At 42.8% G+C, this 24,018-nt stretch overlaps 1 protein-coding gene across 2 annotated transcripts in view; it reads left to right on the top strand.

The window, feature by feature from the left end:
* Positions 1–3,923: 3,923 nt before the first annotated feature.
* atp6v1h (ATPase H+ transporting V1 subunit H) overlaps positions 3,924–24,018 on the top strand; it is a 113,863-nt gene continuing 93,768 nt past the window's right edge. Inside the window, exons 1-3 of one of the 2 annotated variants that reach the window (XM_067979974.1) lie at positions 3,924–4,005; positions 8,850–8,979; positions 19,074–19,173. In XM_067979974.1, the coding sequence (XP_067836075.1) occupies positions 8,876–8,979; positions 19,074–19,173 (204 nt within the window). In that variant the 5' untranslated portion in view covers positions 3,924–4,005; positions 8,850–8,875. Of the gene's footprint in view, positions 4,006–4,545; positions 4,643–8,849; positions 8,980–19,073; positions 19,174–24,018 lie in introns of those variants that run through there. The other variant, XM_067979980.1, reaches the window with a different exon arrangement.

Here is a 24,018-nt window from a genome sequence, read left to right as displayed (position 1 = left end):
CACATAGGGTGCCCATTCAGGTCACTAATAACCAACTTTAGGAAAGCTAGGGAATCATGCACTTTGAGATGACACCAAGGCAGCAGCATATAGGGGTCATTCAGTTCTATAATTTTTCCGGTTTGCTCAAAGTTTAGAGAGTAATAGATGGCACAATGTTGCACTGCAGGCTTCTATCGTGAACCCATTAAATTTCCTGAATAGAAAGTGATTTTACTCCTTCAGATTGTTTGTCGTATGTTGCAATGGTTTTTGGGCAACAAGGTGTACTCCGTGCTTCCATGGCTCATGATCCTACTTTGATTGCTAAACTCACCACCTTAACATCAGTACATTGAATCACATTCATCAACTTGAGCGGTACTATAGAGTTTCTGAAGGAAAGGTTTCGCTGCCCTGTTAGATTTGGTGGAACGTTGTAGTGTGCTCCCAAGTCTACATTTCATATCATGATTGCTTGCTTTGTTGCCCTGCACAACTTCGTTAATCAGGAAAGCCTGGAAATGGAATCCCTGAAGGAGCCTTCTGTCTTGCCAGGGAAATTCATAGACAGTTTATTGCATAGAATTACATAGAATTACAGCACAGAAACAGGCCATGTGGCCCAACAGGTCTATGACACTGTTTAGGCTCCACACGAGCCTCCTCCCACCTTACTTCATCTCATCCTATCAACATATCCTTCCATTCCTTTCTCCCTCATGTACTTATCTAGATACCCCTTTAATGCCTCAATCACTGCATATGGTAGCAAGTTCAACATTCTCACCGCTCTCTGAGAAAATAAATTTCTCCTGAATTTCTTATTGGATATATTAGTGACTATTTTATATTTATGGCCCATAGTTTTGGACTCCCCACAAGTTGAATCATCTTCTCTACGCCTACCATATTGAACTCCTTCATAATTTTAAAGACCTCTAGCAGATCACCTCTCAGACTTCTCTTTTCTAAAGAAAATAGCACCAGCCTGTTCAGTCTATCTGAATTAGTAATATATTTTTCTTGAATTAAATTTTTCACCTATGAAAACTATAGCTTTGATGCCTAATCCAATCCTTGTATGACAAAACATCTGTCTTTACTCCTCACTAAACAAGCATGCTACAGCACCTCAACCGGAGTCTTTAAGAATTACTTAGCTCATCGAACAATATCTTAGTTATTTTTCCTATATACCGTTCACCTTCAATATAAGGCTCTACTTTTTCTCACCATGTTTCCCCTGGGTACTTAGACATGCTTTGCTGTCTCCTATCCTGGTGCTCCTGCCAGTTGCCAATTGAGGGCAAGTGTTGTGAGAGATGTTGGCTGCTGGATTGAAAAAAGAGCATCTTGGGACTATCTCATCACAGTTGAGTCCAGTCAGGACCTGCTGTGGGTTGCAACTCTTCTGTTATTGCCTGCACAGCCTGGCCCTGCCTTCTATGTGCTCTTTGAGTAGGCCTTTGAGGAGGTTAGCTAGATGCCTGACATGTGCTGCTATCTTGCGAAACATCCACATCAGGTTAGATGTGGCTACTGTTCTATTTCATAGTGCTTCCCTTTGTTGATGGTATGTGAAGTGTGTCCTCTTAACTGTAATCTGGTGCTTGGTCTTGGTACTATCTCAGTGGAAGGAGTAAATGAGGTGGTTGGCTGCTATGTGTCAATGGGAGCCACTTAGGTTTGATCTGGCCCTCATCTCATGGCAACTAATTCCTGAAGTGGATCTGCTGCAGTCTGCGCCATTTTTGTGGCTGCTTGCAAAACTGAACTCTTCATATCTTCTGATAGATGTGCAGGCATTAAAGAGGGCCGACAGGAAAGTCCAGATATGCTGGTGTCCTGAGAGTATTGTGTTCAATTCTGAGCATCAAACTTTAGGAAGGATGTCAAGGCCTTAGAGAGGGTGCAAAAGAGATTTATTAGAATGGTACCAAGGATGAGGGACTTCAGTTATGTGGAGAGATTGGAGAAACTGGGGTTGTTCTCCTTAGAACAGAGAAGGTTAAAGGGAGATTTGATAGAGGTGTTCAAAATCATGAATGGTTTTGATAGAGTAAATATGGAGAAGCTATTTCCAGTGGCAGAAGGGTCGGTAACCAGAGGACACAGATTTAAAGTGATCGGCAAAAGAGCCAGAGGTGACATGAGGAAACATTTTTTTACGCAGCGAGTTGTAACGATCTGGAATGGACTGCCTGAAAGGGTGGTGGAATAGTAACTTTCAAAAAGAAATTAGATAAATACTTGAAGGGAAAAAAATTCCAGGGCTATGGGCAATGGGCAGGGCAGCTGGATTAATTGGATAGCTCTTTCAAAGAGCTGGCACAGGCACAAAGGGCTGAATGGCCTACTCCTGTGCTGTACCTACTATGATACATCATCATTATCATTGCCCATTTCCATCATGCTACTACTTTTGGGCACTATCTCACCGTGTGCACAGGTCAACATGAAACCAGATCTAATGATCCCATTGAGATCACTGAAATTCTGCCTAAGGATTGTCTGTAATTGATCTGTGCATTTCTGATGCCAGGCTTGTCAGCTGAGGCATGAATCAACCTGACCCTCCGGACAGCAAGTTCCTCTTCCTCATGTGCCATCACTAGCTGCTTCTGCTTAATCATGCTTTGTGTCTCACCCAATGTAGTCCCCTTCAGCGTATTATCTTACTCCCAGGGTGGATGTCTCTGAGCTGGTTCCTAAGAGGACTGTGGTGAGTCACAGCATGTGCTGGCATAGCTGTTGTACTGGGACATGGTTCTTCAACCTCTGGCACATCTAGAGAAAGAAAGGAGGAAGAGAGGTTACAATGATGAACTTTCACATATAGCTTACATGAGAAAGACTAGATGGTTTATGACTCCGGTATATATGTTGTTGGTAGTTATTGAATGATAGAATAACCCTGATTAATGAACCCTGAGATGCCGGCTGCCCTCTTACTTCTCTGCCTTCAGCACCTCAGATGTCTTCTTCCTCATATGAGGTAAAACATTGGTTGTTTGGGGGGGTGGGGAGTCTGTCACCTGCCACTGCTCTCCTATATGATATGGTCTGTTTTTTTCAGCAACAGTAAAAAACAGAACTTTCAATTGTTAGGATCCAGTTTCTGATTGCTGCCTTTCAAAAATTGCTGTGCGCATGCACGAGTGGATCTGTTTGGCATTTCCTATTATTCGGAGGTGCGTTTGAATCACTTCTCAGATGTGTCACCCCACATGCTTATCAATGTCCAGAGCTCTGGTACATGTCAGGGTGGCCATCAAATACAAGTCAGCTAGTTGGCTCAATACCTTTTGCAACCGGTGGGCACTGCAAGAGGTTTATTGCATCATAGATCCGACCTGGCAAATATGGGTGTAAACTGGGAATTATTTCAGTCTGGATGGGTTGTGTTGTATTCTATTAGTGGCATCCTCCCAAAAAGAGGATGCTTGAAGGATTCATTCAAAATAGGGCGCTTTGGATAACTATGATGTCTTTTTTTTCCACATACCTGATCCCACCTCCTTTTTGACCACATTGGTTTTAGACTCGATGAAAGGTGGCATCCCTATAACTAAATAATGGAATTAGTGAATCTGTAATAAAGAGTGCAGGTGAATTTTTTTTATTCGTTCATGGGATGTGCGCGTCGCTGGCGAGGCCGGCATTTATTGCCCATCCCTAATTGCCCTTGAGAATGTTGATAGCAGATTTGATTCAGTGACTGGTGGGCACTGCATAGACTGGGCGGCAAAGTGGACAATTTAGTGGTAATTTTATAAGTTTCCTTTGTTTTATGGTTTAGTTCTCTTTTTGTTGTGCCCCTCTAAAAAGGGGAGACTTTTTTTTTTAGTTTGATGATGCTGGGGCAACCCAGTGCCTCCTTGTGGGTTCATTCAGAAAAGGCATAACAAGTTTCGGTTTACGGAGAGCCTGTCCCTTTAACAGCGGCGGAGTCACGTGAGCGGTCACATGACAGCGCGCGCCCGGACCGTTCCACAGTGACGCGGCTGCTGCGATTGTTCTCAGGTGAGATTCGGGTCTTTTTTTTAAAAAAAAATGAAGGTTCGAGACCGCTTCGTAATAACGGAAACCAGGAGCTCGAGCTGGAGCTGACAGCCCGGGGAGGGGGGGGAAGAGAGAGAGAGAGAGAGAGGGGCTGCTGTCGGCAACAGCCACAGTCGGTAGGATGTTGAGGACGTTCCTGCTGAGTGGATCCCGACCCCGATGCCGAGTGTGAAGCGGCCCCGGCCGATGCCGATGCCGCTGCTGCCGCTGCCGCCCGGTCTTCAATGTGACTGGGCCCGGCTGTCAAACTCCCCGTCGGGCTGTGTGGGGTGCGGAGGAGCCCCCTTTTCCCGATTTGTCATTCGCGGGGTGCGGGGCAGTGCACGGTACCAGTCCGGACCGGTGCCCGCTGGGCCCCCCCTCCGAGCCCCTGCTCCTCTCAACCTGCTCAAACCCGCCTCTGTTGATCTGAAATGTCTGACGATGTTTTGACAACAGTGCTGCCGCTTTCTTATACTGCGGAGCCGTCCCTGAAGGTCACAAGTCTTAAGTAAGACTGATGGTATCCAACAAGGGGAGTTATCCCAGTGACACACCAGAACTGCTCCGGGATTCACTGTAATCCGCCAACAAGATAACTGTTGAACTGCAGGATTAGGTAAAATTTTAATTTACCATTTTCAGCCTTTCTTCACAACTATAACCTTATTCCTGGTACCCTTTCCAAGGCTCTACTATCCTTATAACGAGGGTACCCAGAATTGCACACAGTACTTTAACTGTGGCCTAACCCACTGTTGTCCAATACATTAGCCATTAGCCACTAGCCACATGTGTTTAATTGTGAATCCAGATGTTACCAATTGCATTTTTGGTTAGTGAATGGACACACGAGTTGGACATGTGATTTTGATACTTATTGTATGGCGTATGCGTGTGTACTTTAACCTATTTGTGCATATGTTGGTAAAATGGTAAGAGGAAAAGCAGAGTATCTTTTTATTGTGTGTGCTTTGCATTCTTGGTTACTGACTATTGGTTATCTGCTAAAATGGTGTGTAACATGGATGAAAACACTGGACTTCAGCATCATGGAAACACCAGCAATGTTGTATGGAGAGGGGAGCTGTCACCATGGTCAGCTTGACCAATCAGAATAACTACTTCAGACCAGCAGAAGAAAGCAAACCCAACCAATAACGAGCAGCTCCAACAGGGTATGTCATGACAAAGGGGAAGCAGCATCCAACCATGTTCTGGATGGAGAGCAGGGGCGAATCTGGCACGTCTCGTGTGGGTCAACATCCTCTGAACTCAAAGTAACCGTTTGCAACTGCTGGACAAAAACCTAGAAGCTGTACTAAGATGTTCTGTGCCTGATAAATTCATGCCAGAAGCGCAAACTTTGGTGAAAGAGAAAGACTGGAAAGTTTTGCACTGAATGGGTGTACATATTTGTTAAGTAAATATACACATTGTGAAGTACATTTACCCATATTTTGTGTAAGGTGTTAGTGCATGTAGCTAAAATGGTGTTGCTGTAGCCACATATGTGGCTAGCTAGTGATTTCTATTGGGCAACACAGGCCTAACCAGTGCCTTGTACAAATTCAACATAATTTCCTTTTTATATTCAATACCAATGGTACCAATATACTATAGGGGAAAAACTGCACTTCTTATGTTTAGCATGTAATAATATTTGTGTGATATTCCTAATTCATTACCAAGTTGCTTGGACAGCACCACCAGTTCTTTTCACTGTAGTGTTTATAAGCCACGAAATCTACAATTGTACTGCAGGATGCTTTTATAGTTAGATGGGCATATGAAAAATTCACATGCCCAACATTATTCATTATTGAAAATCTAGTAACAACAGGATTGGAAGTGGCCTCAGTAATACTGTGGCTACAAGAGCAGGTCAGAGGCTAGGTACTCCCCAAGCCTTTCCACCATCTACAAGGCACAAGTCAGGAGTGTGATGGAATACTCTCCACTTGCCTGGATGAGTGCAGCTCCAACAACACTCAAGAAGCTCGACACCATCTAGGACAAAGCAGCCGGCTTGATTGGTACCCCATCCACCACCCTAAACATTCACTCCCTCTACCACTGGCGCACAGTAGCTGCAGTGTGTACCATCCACAGGATGCACTGCAGCAACTCGCCAAGGCTTCTTCGACAGCACCTCCCAAACCCACATCCTCTACCACCTAGAAGGACAAGGGCAGCAGGCACATGGGAACAACAACACCTGCATGTTCCCCTCCAAGTCACGCACCATCATGACTTGGAAATATATTGCCATTCCTTCATCGTCGCTGGGTCAAAATCCTGGAACTCCCTACCTAACAGCACTGTGGGAGAACCTTCACCACACGGACTGCAATGGTTCAAGAAGGCGGCTCACCACCACCTTCTCAAGGGCAATTAGGGATGGGCAATAAATGCTGGCCTTACCAGTGACGCCCACATCCCATGAACAAATTTTTAAAAAAAATAGTTGAGATTGACTTTTTTCCCATGGGTCCTTCACTCAGAATAGTAAACTTTATTCAAAGTAAATGTATTCATTAATGCTGTCTGTTAGGCAAAGCTCTTGTAATTTCTAAGATCCAAAATAGATACTTTTTTGTGCTGATATTCCAAATATCTATCACTGGGCAAAAAGGTAAAACTGGAGTCTGTGCCAACAAAGGCTATTGCTATTGAGATACAGGTAAGAGTGAAAGTCCAGTTTTCAAGCTGGAAATGTTCATGGTAAGGGAACCAAATAGGAGTTTCATTTTGAGCTTTATCATTATGCTAGTTTAAAAAATTCAACTGTTTTGCCTGAAACCACTGAAATAACTTTCTAATTTGACATTTAAATATTCTGCAGAAGATAAGCAAAGTATTGGTGAGGTTTGGTAGATTGAAAGGCACCCTTCAGAAAATAATTTTTAACATTTTCTTTGTCTCTTATCCAGTCTTTCTTTCCCTCTTTATTTCGCTTTCTCTAACAGTTTTGACATTGAATTCGCTATTCTAATTTACACTTCCTAGTTCTGACTCTGCGCTGCTCATTAACGATTCTTCAATCTGATTCGTTAAGGAGATACACATGATGCTTGTCCTGTTCACACAAGTCCCAGATGCCCTGTAGGGGCACCACTCCATTTGAATGTCTTATTGACAGCAACTTATCATGCAAGACCCCATGGAAAGTCTATGGGCAAGTGAAAGTCTTAATGAACGGCTGGCGCAGTTTGTTCACTGCTCATGGCAAAATCCGGCCCATTGATTTTACAGTTCTAACTTACACTTCCTTCTCAGCCCTTGTGCTGTTAATTTCACAATCCTTCAGTCTGATTGATTAAGGAGATACACATTTACTTGCCCTGTTCATTCAGATCCTAGATGCCCTGGAGCGAGCACTGTGCCATTTCCTTCCCGTTACAGTAAATTCTGGGCCAATACTGTATTATCTGTAAATGAGACTAAGTAGGAACAAATTTGAGAGTGGAAAATGTTTTCCACAATTTGTAAAGTTTGTTTTAAAAACCAGTGTATAAGGTTGCATAGATGCAGAAATCACACCCAAAACTTTGCATTGGGTGGTTTAATGGCAAGTTGTACCTTCAGTTTTGGAAGATATAAAGCCATGCATGCAGATCCAAAAGTAATTATTGCCAATTTGATTTAGGAAAAGAAAGTGATTAGTAGAATAGATTATATTTAACTAACATCTGTCTAAGCTCTCATAATGGAATATGGAGAACTGCTGAGCTTCCTGTTAGGACCACCTTTTTCTGTTTGGGCATTGGTGTACAGGATTAAATGGAGCAGAGTAGGAAAAATCTCAGTTCTCGGTGATAGGTCTACCCTGTAGGTCCCATTAATTGTTAAGTTAATAATCAACAATGCCCTGGAGTACTAGGGACCTATCTGGACTCATTGGATTACGAAGTCTGCCATAGATAGTTGATGCTATTCCAATCCTCCACCACCAGTGTTATTTTGGAGCCAACTTGACCCCAAAAAGACCCCACTTTACTTACCCTACAAGAAGGCTAGTCGATAGTTCATATTAGACAATTGACCAGTGTAGCTTTGAACCCTTACCGCGGTGGCAGACCCGCAGATGTCAAAATTAATTGGGATTTTTAAAAATTAATGGCACATCATATTTGCAGACTGATTCCAGTACATGTTGGAATAGTGTGAGTGTTAATTAAGATATTGGGTGACTCTTGTTAATAATATTTGTACTTTGTCAGGGAGGTGGAATTGACATTTATGATGCCATCATCTCACTGTAGTCAATGGTGTACCACTTATTAATGCAGTTGCAGGTTGTTTTTCTGAAGTCCTAAGTGATTTGAAATGTTTAAAATTACTTTGAATCGATTACAGTAATTGTAGCATGCTGAAATATATAAAATAGGGCACCATAATGCCATCTTAATACCTCTTATGGGTGTTGTCTGTGGTCTTCAAATTAAAATTATTTAACTGAATTGTTTAAATTGTCATTTTCTTTGGTCACAGCAGTCCTGTCACTGTTGCTTGGCCTTTGCTGTGAATTTGAATTAAAGTCTGAGTGGTAAGTCTTACCCATCCTCCTTAGTGTAAGGGATTCAATTTTACAGCCTATAGATTTATCGAATGCTTTCATACATGTTGACCAGGATATTTAAGTTTTCCCTCTTGCAACATATATCTAAGTAATGAGATGGAGCAGGAAGCAGTGCTGGGAGAACAGAGACCACCACAGTTGGAAAGTTGTTGCCAGCACCTAGTTGCCCTGCTAGATGGTGATCTGGAGAATTAAATGGCTCTTTTAGTGAAACTGTTAAACATTTGTCTTTTGGACTATTTAGGTATTCAGTGAATAGCTTTGAGCAAGATGGACATCAGAGGTGCTGTGGATGCTGCAGTTCCTACCAATATTATTGCTGCAAAGGCTGCTGAAGTTCGAGCAAATAAGGTCAACTGGCAGTCTTACCTTCAGTGAGTATAACTAAATAACTTAATTCTATTGAATCCAGCAATGTCCACTGTTGGTGGCAAACTCCTGTTGTATCACTCGCTGTTCTTTCCCTGCCTCCTTAAAACCTACTTCTTTAACTGTTTTACTCTTCTGTCTCGTCCTGCTTGGGTCTACTCCCACCTTGTGAAGAATTTTGGCACATTTTGACATGTTAAACGTGCAATATAAGTACAAGTTATATTAAAAAATATAAATATGTGGGCACTTTGTATATAATGAACGTTGAAACGTATAAAATTCTGAGAGGGCTTGACAGGATAGATGCTGAGAGGCTGTTTCCCCTGGCTGGAGAGTCGAGAACTCAGTCATAGTCTTAAGATAAGGGGTTGGCCATTTAGGACCGAGATGTGGAAAAATTTCTTCGCTCAGGGTTGTGACTCCGTGGAATTCTCTACCCCAGAAGGCTGTGGTTGCTCAGTCATTGAGTATATTCAAGACTGAGATGGATAGATTTTTGAACACTAAGGGAATGGGGATGGGGCGGGAAAATGGAGTTGAGGCACAAGATCAGCTGTGATCTTATTTAATGGTGGAGCAGGCTCAGAGAGCCGTATGGCCTACTCCTGCTCCTTTTTCTTATGTTCTTAGGGGTTCAGTTTTCACCACCTAAACTATTTAATTTTTGTGTTCGGGGAGATATATATTTGGAGGAGGGTGAGGAGTTGAGAAGAATACCATGCATTCACTAAACTTTTGATTTTAGAGTCACACCCAATAATTACCGTCCAAAATATGAATTACAAAGTTGGGGTTAAACTCAATTGAACTCTGGCAAACTGCAGTTTTAGTATGATTTGCAGCTGCTTTTCATATTTGGCATAGGGAGCACTTTATCTTCTCTCCTCACTGAGATGCAACATTAAAGTAGAGAACGCCTTCAATTGCCTCTGTCGTGTACTGATGGATGAATAACATTCCATGAGGAAAGAAACTTTGAGGGTGCAGCTATTCATGCATGTCAACTCCTTTTAGCATTCGACATTGCAAAGACAGATCTAAGTGTTTATATTTGATTGAAGTATTTTTGTTCTTTCTAAAGTTATTTTGCTGATTCAACCCAAAGCCTTCTGACACACAAAAAGACCACATTTACTCTCTACGGTTATTTCATTTATTTTTCCTCACTTGTAATAAACCTCTCCCCCCCACCCCCTTGTGTTCACCAGTGGAATGGAAGCTTCTCATTTGTGGTCTACCAAGATGTGAACGTAGATGGATGTTACTATGTTTTCCTTTTATCCCATGGTGCAGTTCTTGGGAAAGTCCATTATTGTTCTTCAGTTGTTTTGATACAAGATCAGTTATTTTGCGTACAAAATATGTACACAAGGCTTGGTTTAGTTGATTTCCACTGTATCCAATCTCGCTACACATAGCCTGTTTATATTGTAATTTGTAAACTGTGGCACTTCCCATATCTGGCACAATCAAGTTTGCAAACGATGAATGTCAGCACCAGCCTCCAGCATCTAATGAAGGGTCTAAAATGCCTCCCTAGTGTATCCTCTTCAAAAAGAGAAAAATTGTACATATGCATTTGAAAACAGTTGAGAGAAAATATTGACTTTTTTTTCCTCTCTTCCTTCCCTTTTTCCTTCCATTTTCTACTCCTCAGCATAGCTTCTCACTAGTAGCCACCCTCAGCTTAAGTTCCTCGAGAACAAGAAAACAACTGCGCCTTCCTTGGTATTCTTTGCCACGCTCGTTGTGGTACTTATCGCAGGTTGTCCTAAACCATCTCCCTTAGCTGGCTCCTTGGTTAACCTCTCTAATCTCCTTTCCATCCTTGTTTCTTTGACAGACCTCCCCCTCCACCAGTGAATCATCAGTCACCATTCCCTAAGGATCAGCCATGGTGGAAAATTTCGAAGTTGCTAAAAACCTGGTCAAAAAATGGATTTTGAGAAGGTTTTTAAATGTGAAGCCAAGTGGTTTAGGAAAGGCATTTTAGAGAGTAGAATTTCAGAGTAAGGCTGAGGCAGTTGAAGGCTTTGCCACAAATGGTAGGGAAAAGGAGCAGAATGGAGGAAGAAAAAGCCAAACTCAGAACACCAAAGAGTGCAGGAAGGGATACAAGACTGGAGGAGGTTGCAGAGGTAGAGCGTGGTAAGGCCATAGAGGAATCTGAAGACAAGATTTTCAAATTGGGAACTAGGACACAATGTAGGACAGGGAGGACGACAGTAATGGGCAAGCAGAAGGTAGTGTGGGACAAGCTACGCGTAGCTGAGTTTTCAACAAGTTTGAGTTGATGGAGGGTGGAGGATAGGACGCTGGCAATGAGAAATCTTAGAGATGACAAGCACGGATAAGGATTTCAATGGTGCTGAATTGAGATAGAAGAGGAGGTCGTGAATGTTACATGCAAAAAGGGTGAAAAAAGACCGAAAGATCCATCAAGGCCCCCCCCACCCCCAACCACCAAAGCCATCCAGACAACAGTGAAACCACATACACACACACCATTCACTGTGCCCTCCCCCACCCACCCCCCCCTTAACCATGTAATCTCCTGGGAGAGGCAGAAAAAAAAAGCTACAGCCAAGTCAGAAAAAACTCTTGGAAATTCCCCTGAGACTCCCCAAGGCAATCAAATAATTTCCAGGAGAAGACGATGGCTTATAACTCTTATAATCACAGCTGACTAACGACTCACGTTAGTTAATTCAAAATGTCCTCTTCTCTTAGGAATCTGTCAAGTTCCCCTTTAAGAGTGTAGCAACTCTTTTTACTTATGGCAAGTTTTGGCAGTTTGTTCTAGAAGAGCTGACATTCTGTGACAATAAATATTTGTGGAATCTAGCCTAACTTTTTGCCTACATATTTTATGTGTGTAACCTTAAGTTCCACTATGTCTATCCATCTCAAATAATTGTAAACAATTTTACAACACCAAGTTATAGTCCAACGATTTTTATTTGAAATCTACAAGCTTTCGGAGGCTTCCTCCTTCCTCATTTACCTGAGGAAGGAGGAAGCCTCCGAAAGCTTGTAGATTTCAAATAAAAATCGTTGGACTATAACTTGGTGTTGTAAAATTGTTTACAATTGTCAACCCCAGTCCATCACCGGCATCTCCACATCATCTCAAATAAGTTATTCAGCTAGACTGATTGTAATCTTTTTATCATATTAAAACATGTAATCATATCCGTTCTTAATCTGTGTTTTTCCAAAGTAAATAACCTGAACACTTGAAGCTTATCCTCATAACTAAGACTCCTAGGACTAGATCTCATTCTGGTCACCCTCTTCTTCATCTTCTCCGGTGCCTAGATATTCTACAACATATACTGGGATCAAAACTGAACACAATACTCCAAATGCAGGTGTACCAAAGTCTTGTATAGCTTAAGTATAGTGCTCTTCATTTGTATTCGGTGGTCCTAGCAATACAACCTAAAACCCTATTTGAACATAAGCACATAAGAGACAGGACTAGGTCATATGGCCCCTGGAGCCTGCTCTACCATTCACTAAGATCATGGCTGATCATCTACCTCAACTGTACTTTCCCACCCTATCGTCCCTTGATTCCCTTAGTGTCTAAAAAATCTATTGCCCTCAGTCTTGAATACACTCAACGACTGTGCATCCACAGCCCTCTGGGGTAGAGAATTCCAAAGATTCACAACCCCCTGAGTGAAGACATTTTTCCACATCTCGGTCCTAAATGGCTGACCTCTTATCCTGACACTCCAGCCGGGAAACAACCTCTCAGCAACTATCCTGTCAAGCCCTCTCAGAATTTTATATGTTTCAACGAGATCACCCCTCGTTCTTCTAAACTCCAGAGAATATAGGCCCGTTCTACTCAATTTCTCCTCATAGGACAACCCTCTCATCCCAGGAATCAATCTAGTGAAACTTCCTTGCACCTCCTCTAAGGCACTTATAATCCTTTCTTAGGTAAGGAGATCAAAACTGCACCGTACTCCAGATGTGGTCTCACCAGAGCCCTATATAATTGCAGCAAGACCTCCTTACTCTTAGCCTTTATTGCAAGTGGGTTGAAGTATAATGTACCATTTGCCTTCCTAATTGCTTGCTGTACCTGCAGGTTAACTTTCTGTGATTCGTAAACAAGGACACCCAAATCCCTCTGACTACCAACATTTCTTAGTCTCTCGCCTTTTAAAAATATATTCTGCTTTTCTGTTCTTTCTACCAAAGTGGATAATTTTACATTTCCCCACATTATACTCCATCCGCCACGTTCTCGCTCAATCGCTTAACTTGTCTATATCCCTTTGCAGCTTCTTTGAGTCCTCCACGATGCTTACTTTCCCACCTAGCTTTGTATCGTCAGCAAACCTGGATACATTACACTTGGTCCCCTCATCTAAATCATTGATATACATTGTAAACAGCTAAGGTCCCTTGTGGCACTCCACTAGTTACAACCTGCCAACCCGAAAATGACCCGTTTATTCCTACTCTCTGTTTTCTTTTCATTAACCAATCCTCAATCCTGTAAGATTTTCAATCTTTAATGAGTGATGAACAATTTTGTTTTGATCTATTACCTTTTACAGGTCCAAATGCATGATATAAACATGCCTGGAGTTTTCTAATTTGAAGTGTAAATGATATCAACCTAAAATTGTTCAGTAGACATTATTAATGACTGAATCTTATTGAGGGCTTGGTCATAAGTGGAGCTCCACAAGGCTCTGTATTAGCATCATTGATGCTTGTTGTTTTCGGTAGTGATTTAGACAATTTAATGATCTAACTTATTTGTAATAGAAGCCTGATGTTACTCTGTTGAATGCTTTTTGAAAATCCAAGTATACAGTATTTACGTAACTTGTAAATTGTGCCTGCAACCTATTGATTTAATCTGAATTAATAACCACCGTGTGCATTTTGTGTCATCAGAAAATATGAGTGGTTCCACTTAAACCTCCCTCGCGGATCTCTAAATCATTAACAGACAATTAACCGTAATAGTCCATTCACGATCAGGCCCCGATCATAGCCGTTCCCATTAATAACGACCCTTTACTTTAGCAATTTCAACCAGCTACCTATCCAATTTAATAACTGTTCTATAATCAATATGATTTTTTTGCAATAACAATCAGTGATACTTTATTGGATGCTGTTTGGATTCACAGCAGTTTCCCCAGAGACTAACTGGTTACAGTTGATCTCAACAATACCTACTTTCACAGTAACATTTGACCATACCACAGAAGGTTCCTAGTCAGTTTTTGGAGATAGTTACTGATGCAAGTTCTTTTGGTCCCATTGTGTTTGTAAAGTACCAGTCAGTTTTTGCTGATGTGACTGCAGCATTTGCATGTTTATGGATTTCAGAGCTCCTCTTCAAGAGACTGCCCAAGCACCACCCAGCACCTCTTTCCACATTCCTAGGGTTCTAGTTTTCACAACATTTTTGGAAAATCATACTTAGAATCAAAGCAGCATCAGTGCTTAGTTTTGGACATTCCTGAAAAAGATCGTCTTCCTGTTGGACTACTATCATAATCTGATGGTAACAAACATTTTTATAGTCCTAGACACAAGACCCAGAAGTTCAGTTCTGGGCTCTGCACCTTAGGAAGGATATATTGGCTTTGAAGGGAGTGCAGTGTAAATTTACTAGAATGATACCTGGACTCTAAGGGTTAAATTACGAGGAGAGATTACACAAACTAGGGTTGTATTCCCTGGAATTTAGAAGATTAAGGGGTGATTTGATCGATGTTTTCAAGATATTCAGAGGAACTGATAGGGTGGATAGAGAGAAACTATTTCTGCTGGTTGGGGAGTCTAGGACTAGGGGACATAGCCTAAAAATTAGAGCCAGGACTTTCAGGAGTGACGTTAAGAAACACTTCTACATGCAAAGGGTGATAGAACTTTGGAATTCCTGCAAATGGCAGTTGATGCTAACTCAATTGTTAATTTTAAATCTGAGATTGATAGATTTTTGTTAACCAAAAGTATTAAGGGACATGGAGCTAAGGCCGTTATACGGAGTTAGGTCACAGATCAGCCATGATCTCGTTGAATGTTGGAACAGGCTCAAGGGATTAAATGGTCTCCTCCTGTTGCTGTGTCCTAAGATTATTCAAATGGCCTGTCTGAGTTAATCTTCGTCATGGGTAGTTTCTGAATTGGCCATTGTTGTTTCAACTCTTGGACGTGGATTTTTCCTCATTGAGGGAACTTGGATTGTGTGCTCAGGGCTGCTACGTTCTTGGAGAAGCCCTCGTACAACATTTCCTGTTTTCATTGCCAGTTGCTTCTGAGAGGCTTCAAGTGGCATGGCTATCGCTAGTATGCTGTAGAACTAGTCAGCGTATTTTTGGATTATGTCCTCAAATTAAGTGCCACAGTTAATCAACAATTGGGAGGGACTCGTTCAAGATGCTCCTCGTCAGGATGCACTGATGTCATTTTTGCCAGGAACACTCCAGCTGGGTGAACAGATGCTTATCCACCACTATCTAATACCTAGAGACCTAACTAAGTTTCTCTAACTAAAGTAATTAATAAGCAGTTCAAGGTCGTTTACAGAAAATTGGGAAGCTTGGATGTTTGGCAGATTTATGCTTTTACCGCAAATGGTAGAGTGGGAAAGATCACTACCACAGTAGCATGCAAGTATCTAAAGGATTCTGTATCTTCAGTACTACGTAAAAAGCTTTTGAAAGGCTCAGGCCTGTATGATGCTGTTGTTTTTTCTGTTGCTGAAGATTAACTTCACCATCCATGCAAGGACTGATCTTGCAGTGCAGGTTAGGTGTAGTCTTGCTGCACAAAGTTAGATGACTGCTTGCCTGCAATTTTGTAGAGGCAGCTAATTTACATAATTATTCATAGCCTACTGTGCAGCTTTAGCCTTTTGCAGGTAGCTAGTTTAATGCAGAGAACACAAAAATCATACTTCAGCTGAAATTTAAAGTGATATGGTCACTTAAAGGTAAGTGCTCATATAGGGTGGCAAAAATTCTTAGAACCTTTTAAAAAGACTCAAAATGCATGCCAATTTTTTGGCAAGCTTTTCCAAGGCTAAAAGGGGAATGAAATGAAAGGAAACTCCATGTGGAGCACAAAATGCAGTCTGTGGGCAATGACTGAATAGTGCTGCAGTTGATTCTTGTTCCATGGCTGATAAAGTGGAGGTGCTTCTATACAAGTTGGATGTGAGGATGCTTTCCCTGTTGGGCACTCTGGGGCTCTCTGCTCAGAGGATGGGTGTGTACCATTCCTGGCAGCACATGGTTTTTTTTTATATTCGTTCACGGGATGTGGGCGTCGCTGGCGAGGCCAGCATTTATTGCCCATCCCTAATTGCCCTTGAGAAGGTGGTGGTGAGCCGCCTTCTTGAACCGCTGCAGTCCGTGTGGTGACGGTTCTCCCACAGTGCTGTTAGGAAGGGAGTTCCAGGATTTTGACCCAACGACAATGAAGGAACGGCGATATATTTCCAAGTCGGGATGGTGTGTGACTTGGAGGGGAACGTGCAGGTGGTGTTGTTCCCATGTGCCTGCTGCTCTTGTCCTTCTAGGTGGTAGAGGTCGCGGGTTTGGGAGGTGCTGTCGGAGAAGCCTTGGCGAGTTGCTGCAGTGCATCCTGTGGATAGTGCACACTGCAGCCACGGTGCGCCGGTGGTGAAGGGAGTGAATGTTCAAGGTGGTGGATGGGGTGCCAATCAAGCGGGCTGCTTTATCTTGGATGGTGTCGAGCTTCTTGAGTGTTGTTGGAGCTGCACTCATCCAGGCAAGTGGGGAGTATTCCATCACACTCCTGACTTGTGCCTTGTAGATGGTGGAAACGCTTTGGGGAGTCAGGAGGTGAGTCACTCGCCGCAGAATACCCAGCCTCTGACCTGCTCTTGTAGCCACAGTATTTATATGGCTGGTCCAGTTAAGTTTCTGGTCAATGGTGACCCCCAGGATGTTGATGGTGGGGGATTCGGCGATGGTAATGCCGTTGAATGTCAAGGGGAGGTGGTTAGACTCTCTCTTGTTGGAGATGGTCATTGCCTGGCACTTATCTGGCGCGAATGTTACTTGCCACTTGTGAGCCCAAGCCTGGATGTTGTCCAGGTCTTGCTGCATGCGGGCTCGGACTGCTTCATTATTTGAGGGGTTGCGAATGGAACTGAACACTGTGCAGTCATCAGCGAACATCCCCATTTCTGACCTTATGATGGAGGGAAGGTCATTGATGAAGCAGCTGAAGATTGTTGGGCCTAGGACACTGCCCTGAGGAACTCCTGCAGCAATGTCCTGGGGCTGAGATGATTGACCTCCAACAACCACTACCATCTTCCTTTGTGCTAGGTATGACTCCAGCCACTGGAGAGTTTTTCCCCTGATTCCCATTGACTTCAATTTTACTAGGGCTCCTTGGTGCCACACTCTGTCAAATGCTGCCTTGATGTCAAGGGCAGTCACTCTCACCTCACCTCTGGAATTCAGCTCTTTTGTCCATGTTTGGACCAACGCTGTAATGAGGTCTGGAGCCGAGTGGTCCTGGCGGAACCCAAACTGAGCATCGGTGAGCAGGTTATTGGTGAGTAAGTGTCGCTTGATAGCACTGTCGACGACACCTTCCATCACTTTGCTGATGATTGAGAGTAGACTGATTCGGCGGTAGTTGGCCGGATTGGATTTGTCCTGCTTTTTGTGGACAGGACATACCTGGGCAATTTTCCACATTGTCGGGTGGATGCCAGTGTTGTAGCTGTACTGGAACAGCTTGGCTAGAGGCGCAGCTAGTTCTGGAGCACAAGTCTTCAGCACTACAGCTGGGATGTTGTCGGGGCCCATAGCCTTTGCTTCACGCTGTATACACTACCTGCAGGACCCAGAACAGATGCAAAACAAGATGAGACATTTTAAGGAGTCTGACAAAGTAAGACTGCTCGTCAGTATCATGTTTTGGTAGATGACCCAAGATTGCATGCTGCAACGAGTTGCCTGTTAATTTGTTCTACATTCACTCTCAACCATGCAAAGCGCACTCTCAAATTTACAGCGCTTTCATTGCATTTCATGCATACCCGTATGTCAGCCGGGCACGCATTTAAGATGTACCATACAATTGCATGCCTTGCCATATTGTCTCTTTACAAGCCATTGTAACATAACCTAGCTGTGTGATGTGTAGCCAATTGCCTTGCAACGTTTTACTACGTTAAAGATGCTATACAAATGCAAGTTGTTTTTGTTAACATCCAAGTTAACCTGCAGATTTGGGACATGTCTGTTACTGTGCATGTGCTGCTTCAACGCAGCATCTTGAGACTAACTTTTTGTACAAACAGAAAATAACATCATTCAAGGGCACAAAACTGACCTGCAGATAGGCTTCCCTAATTATGCTTAGGTGGCAAAGGTACATCTTCTCTCTCTTACATGCTCAAGTAGCTCTGATGGGCTCTCCAAACCTACATATTTGATAGACGGCTAGTCCCTGCAGTCTGTCTTAGATGTAGATAGACTGTCCTTTGATCATTCCTCTGCAGCTATTCTTATCCTCAAGATCCCTGGGAGCATGATGAATTCCCAGATGAATGCAATCATAACAGTGCTTAAAATAAGTTAACCGGAAATGTTACAAAATGGCTAGGCCAAAAAAGTCAAAAACAAAAGAATAAACAAATGCAAAAAAAGGGGACCAAATAACAAATCGATTTATATGAGAAGCCATCCCAATCGGCAGAAGACAGGTTTGAGTAAGAAAAAAGTCAAAGGCTAGGGAGGGGCTTCCATTGCAACTATTTTTTGGGGACATAGACTGACCCTTATAAATTTTATGGGCAAACCTCAGGAAATTGCAGACTTGCAGTATTTGCATAATATGTGAGGGGTTAATGCACATGGGCAGACAATAGTAACCAACCCCCAATACTGTCGTGCAGTTATTGCCTTTGATCTGCATTACCCTATTTACATTTCAATTTTCCAACATTGAACTAAATGTAAAAGATATTTTGTGCAAATGTAACCATTACTAGAAAAGTCAAGAGCTCTGTATACCCTTTTGTACATCTCTGAACACAATATCTGCTGACGCTTGTTTTCTTTTTCAGAGGGCAGATGATTTCAGGTGAAGATTGTGAGTTCATTAAAAGATTTGAAGCTGCCCGTTCAGAAGATAAACAACGGATATTGGATAATGAAGGCCACCAGGTAAAATCTGGAATCAATGTGTTTTTTCTGTTTTTAATGTAATGCTTGTACTGATCAAGGCAGATGCTGTCCGTGTTGGTGAGTGGAACATCTTGTTACACTTTAACCCAGTATCATCCTTGAATGCTGGCAAGTCAATTACGGCATGAGTTAAAAGTTAGCGAAGAGCATGCTGTAGTGAACTTTCCATTTCCCGTATAAGCATTCTTTTTTCCTCCCTGACTTCCCCCTCCAAACCCATAAGCATTGCTCCCCTTCTCAAAAAATGAGTTCTTAATCTCTCCATCCTCTCCTACCACAATCCTGGATCTAGTATTTCTTTCCTCTTCAGGGTCCAAGGTTATATTAAATTTGTGTCCTCTTTCTTCTGGGCAAAGTAATTAAGCTGTTGGTGTCATCAAATACAAGGCTATTACATTTACCAAACAGTTTTTAAAGGCTTATCTGATGTACACTTGAAGTATGATTTTCGATGTTGCAAAAGTGTCTTGGTTGAGGTGATCTAGAAAATCGTGTTAAATTGTTTCTGTAATTCAAAAATGTATAATGCTTAGGCATAGAGATGGAGATTGCTGCTTATTGATAGCTGAAAAAGTGCTACCACTACTCTGTGGTTCATTTATTAAAAATTCCCATTACAGCATACAGATCATAGTTAAAGGCAGCTATTCTTTGTTTGAATATGCAGCAAGTGAGTTAGTGTTGAAAATCATGACAGTTTAGGTTTTTTGATATGAAAATTAGATCCACTTTATTTCATGTACTAGGAAATTGTCATTTTGAGGAACATGTAAAGTCCAGTACAGTGGGGGAGTAAAAAAAAAATGTGGAAGACAACCAGTACTGTAGCACCTTAGGTACCATATTCTTGGCATAGTATCATAGTAGGTACAGCACAGGAAGTGGCCATACGGCTTATCGTGCCTGTGCTGGCTCTTTGAAAGAGTTGTCCAATTAGTCCCATTCCCCTGCTCTTCATCTAATTCCCCTTTTGAAAGTTATCATTGAAAGGGTGATGGTAGCAGATTCAGGCAGTGCATTCTAGATCATTACAACTCGCTGCATTTAAAAAAAAATGTTTCCTCATGTCACCTCTGGCTCATTTGCCGATTATCTTAAATCTGTGTCCTCTGGTTACTGACCCTTCTGCCACTGGAATCAGTTTCTCCTTATCTACTCCTATCAAAATCATTCATGATTTTGAACACCTCTATCAAATCTCCCCTTAACCACCTCTGTTCTATGGAGAACAACCCCAGTCTCTCCAAAATAACTGAAGTCCATCATCCTGGTACCATTCTAGTAAATCTCTTTTACATCCTCTCCAGGGCGTTGACATCCTTCCTAAAATGTGGTGCCCAGAATTGAACACAATACTCCAGCTGGGGCCTAACCAGTGTCTTATAAAGGTTTCCTTGAAGCCTACGCATTTATACATATTGAACAATAATAAATGGTGTTTACAGACTGCCCCTGCAACTGCCCGTTGCCAAGGCAATCACCGTGTTCAGACAGAGAGGTGTTACCTGCAGAACCTCCGAATACACATTCAATAAAAAAACAAACAGGGAAAAAAAAGAGAAAAAAAAAACAGAGAGAGAGGCAGAAACATCCGGAAGGCAGAGAGAGCCAGCAAATGACCCATTATATTAAAAACAGATAACATTTGTTCGCTGGTGGGGTAACGTGTAGCGTGACATGAACCCAAGATCCCGGTTGAGGCCGTCCTCATGGGTGCGGAACTTGGCTATCAATTTCTGCTCGACGATTTTGCGTTGTCGTGTGTCTCGAAGGCCGCCTTGGAGTACGCTTACCCGAAGGTCGGTGGATGAATGTCCATGACTGCTGAAGTGTTCCCCGACTGGGAGGGAACCCTCCTGTTTGGCGATTGTTGCGCGGTGTCCGTTCATCCGTTGTCGCAGCGTCTGCATGGTCTCGCCAATGTACCATGCTCTGGGGCATCCTTTCCTGCAACGTATGAGGTAGACAACGTTGGCTGAGTCACAGGAGTATGAACCATGCACCTGGTGGGTGGTGTCATCTCGTGTGATGGTGGTATCTGTGTCGATGATCTGGCATGTCTTGCAGAGGTTACCGTGGCAGGGTTGTGTGGCGTCGTGGACGCTGTTCACGACGCCACACGACGCTGTCCACGACGCTGTCCACGACGCCACACAACCCTGCCACGGTAACCTCTGCAAGACATGCCAGATCATCGACACAGATACCACCATCACACGAGATGACACCACCCACCAGGTGCATGGTTCATACTCCTGTGACTCAGCCAACGTTGTCTACCTCATACGTTGCAGGAAAGGATGCCCCAGAGCATGGTACATTGGCGAGACCATGCAGACGCTGCGACAACGGATGAACGGACACCGCGCAACAATCGCCAAACAGGAGGGTTCCCTCCCAGTCGGGGAACACTTCAGCAGTCATGGACATTCATCCACCGACCTTCGGGTAAGCGTACTCCAAGGCGGCCTTCGAGACACACGACAACGCAAAATCGTCGAGCAGAAATTGATAGCCAAGTTCCGCACCCATGAGGACGGCCTCAACCGGGATCTTGGGTTCATGTCACGCTACACGTTACCCCACCAGCGAACAAATGTTATCTGTTTTTAATATAATGGGTCATTTGCTGGCTCTCTCTGCCTTCCGGATGTTTCTGCCTCTCTCTCTGTTTTTTTTTTCTCTTTTTTTTCCCTGTTTGTTTTTTTATTGAATGTGTATTCGGAGGTTCTGCAGGTAACACCTCTCTGTCTGAACACGGTGATTGCCTTGGCAACGGGCAGTTGCAGGGGCAGTCTGTAAACACCATTTATTATTGTTCAATATGTATAAATGCGTAGGCTTCAAGGAGATCTTGAAACATTTGCCTGAGGAAGGAGAAAATCTCCGAAAGCTTGTGAATTTAAAATAAAATTGCTGGACTATAACTTGGTGTTGTAAAATTGTTTACAATTGTCAACCCCAGTCCATCACCGGCATCTCCACATTATAAAGGTTTAGCATAACTTCCTTGCTTTTGTACTCTATACCTCTATTGATAAAGCCCAGGATCCCATATACTTTTTTAACAGCCTTTTCAACTTGTCCTGCCACCTTTTAAACATAGAAACATAGAAAATAGGAGCAGGAGCAGGAGTAGGCCATTTGGCCCTTCGAGCCTTCTCCTCCATTCAGTGTGATCATGGCTGATCCTCTATCTCAGTACCATTTTCCTGCTCTCTCCCCATACCCCTTGATGCCTTTTGTGTCCAGAAACCTATCTAGTTCCTTCTTAAATATATTCAATGACTTGGCCTCCACAGCCTTCTGTGGTAGAAAATTCCACAGGTTCAGCACCCTCTGAGTGAAGAAATTTCTCCTCGTCTCAGTCCTAAATGTCCTACCCCGTATCCTGAGACTGTGACCCCCTCGTTCTGGATCCTCCAGCCAGGGGAAACATCCTCCCTGTATTCAGTCTGTCTAGCCCTGTCAAAGAACATAGAACATAAGAAATAGGAGCAAGAGTAGGCCATCCGGCCCCTCAAGCCTGCTCCGCCATTCAACAAGATCATGGCTGATCTTCTACCTCAACGCCATTTTCCTGCACTATCCCCATATTTCTTGATGCCTTTAATATCTAGAAATCTATCGATCTCTGTTTTGAATGTACTCGATGATTGAGCCTCCACAGCCCTCTGGGGTAGAGAATTCCAAAAATTCGCCACCCTCTGAGTGAAGAAATTTCTCCTCATCTCAGTCTGAAATGGTCTACCCCTTATTCTGAGACTGTGACCCCTGGTTCTAGATTCCCCAGCCAGGGGAACATCCTCCCTGCATCTACCCTGTCGAGCCCTGTAAGAATTTTCTATGTTTCAATGAGATCACTGCTCATTCTTCTAAACCATTACAGGCCTAATCTACTCAATCTCTCCTCATACGACAATCCCGCCATCCCAGGAATCAGTCTGGTGAACCTTCGTTGCACTCCCTGTATGACAAGTATATCCTTTCTTGGGTAAGGAGACCAAAGTTATAGATAATACTCCAGGTGTGGTCTCATCAAGCCCTATATAATTGCAGTAAGACATCTTTACTCCTGTACTCAAATCCTCTTGTAATAAAGGCCAACATACCATTTGCCTTCCAAATTGCTTGCTGCACCTGCATGTTAGCTTTCAGTGACTCATGTACAAGGACACCCAGGTCCCTTTGAACATCAACATTTCCAAATCTCTCACCATTTTAAAAAAATACTCTCTTTCTGTTTTTTCTACCAAAGTGGATAACTTCACATTTTTTCACATTATGTTCCATCTGCCATGTTCTTGCCCACTCACTTAGCATGTCTATATCCCCTTGAAGCCTCTTTGTATCCTCCTCACAATTCACATTCCCACCTGGTTTTGTGTCATGAGCAAACTTGGAAATATTACATTTGGTCCCCTCATCCAAATCATTGATATAGATTGTGAATAGCCGGGGCCTAAGCACTGATCTCTGCCAACCTGAAAAAGACCCGTTTATTCCTACTCTGTTTTCTGTCTGTTAACCAATTCTCAATCCATACCAGTATATTACCCCCAATTCCATGTGAAATAACTTTGTTCACCAACCTCCTGTGTGGGACCTTATTGAAAGCCTTCTGAAAATCCAACTACACCACATCCACTGTTCCCCCTTATCTATTCTACTAGTTACATCCCCAAAGAACTCCAATAGGTTTGTCAAACATGATTTCCCTTTCATAAATCCATGTTGACTTTGCCAAATCCTATTATTGTTTTCTAAGTGTCCTGTTATCATATCCTTTATAATAGATTCTTACATTTTTCCTACTTCTGATGT

Source organism: Heptranchias perlo, chromosome 3 (genome assembly GCF_035084215.1).
Source record: "Heptranchias perlo isolate sHepPer1 chromosome 3, sHepPer1.hap1, whole genome shotgun sequence".
In the NCBI taxonomy this organism is placed as follows: domain Eukaryota; kingdom Metazoa; phylum Chordata; class Chondrichthyes; order Hexanchiformes; family Hexanchidae; genus Heptranchias; species Heptranchias perlo.
This window is presented reverse-complemented; position numbering and strand designations above follow the sequence as displayed.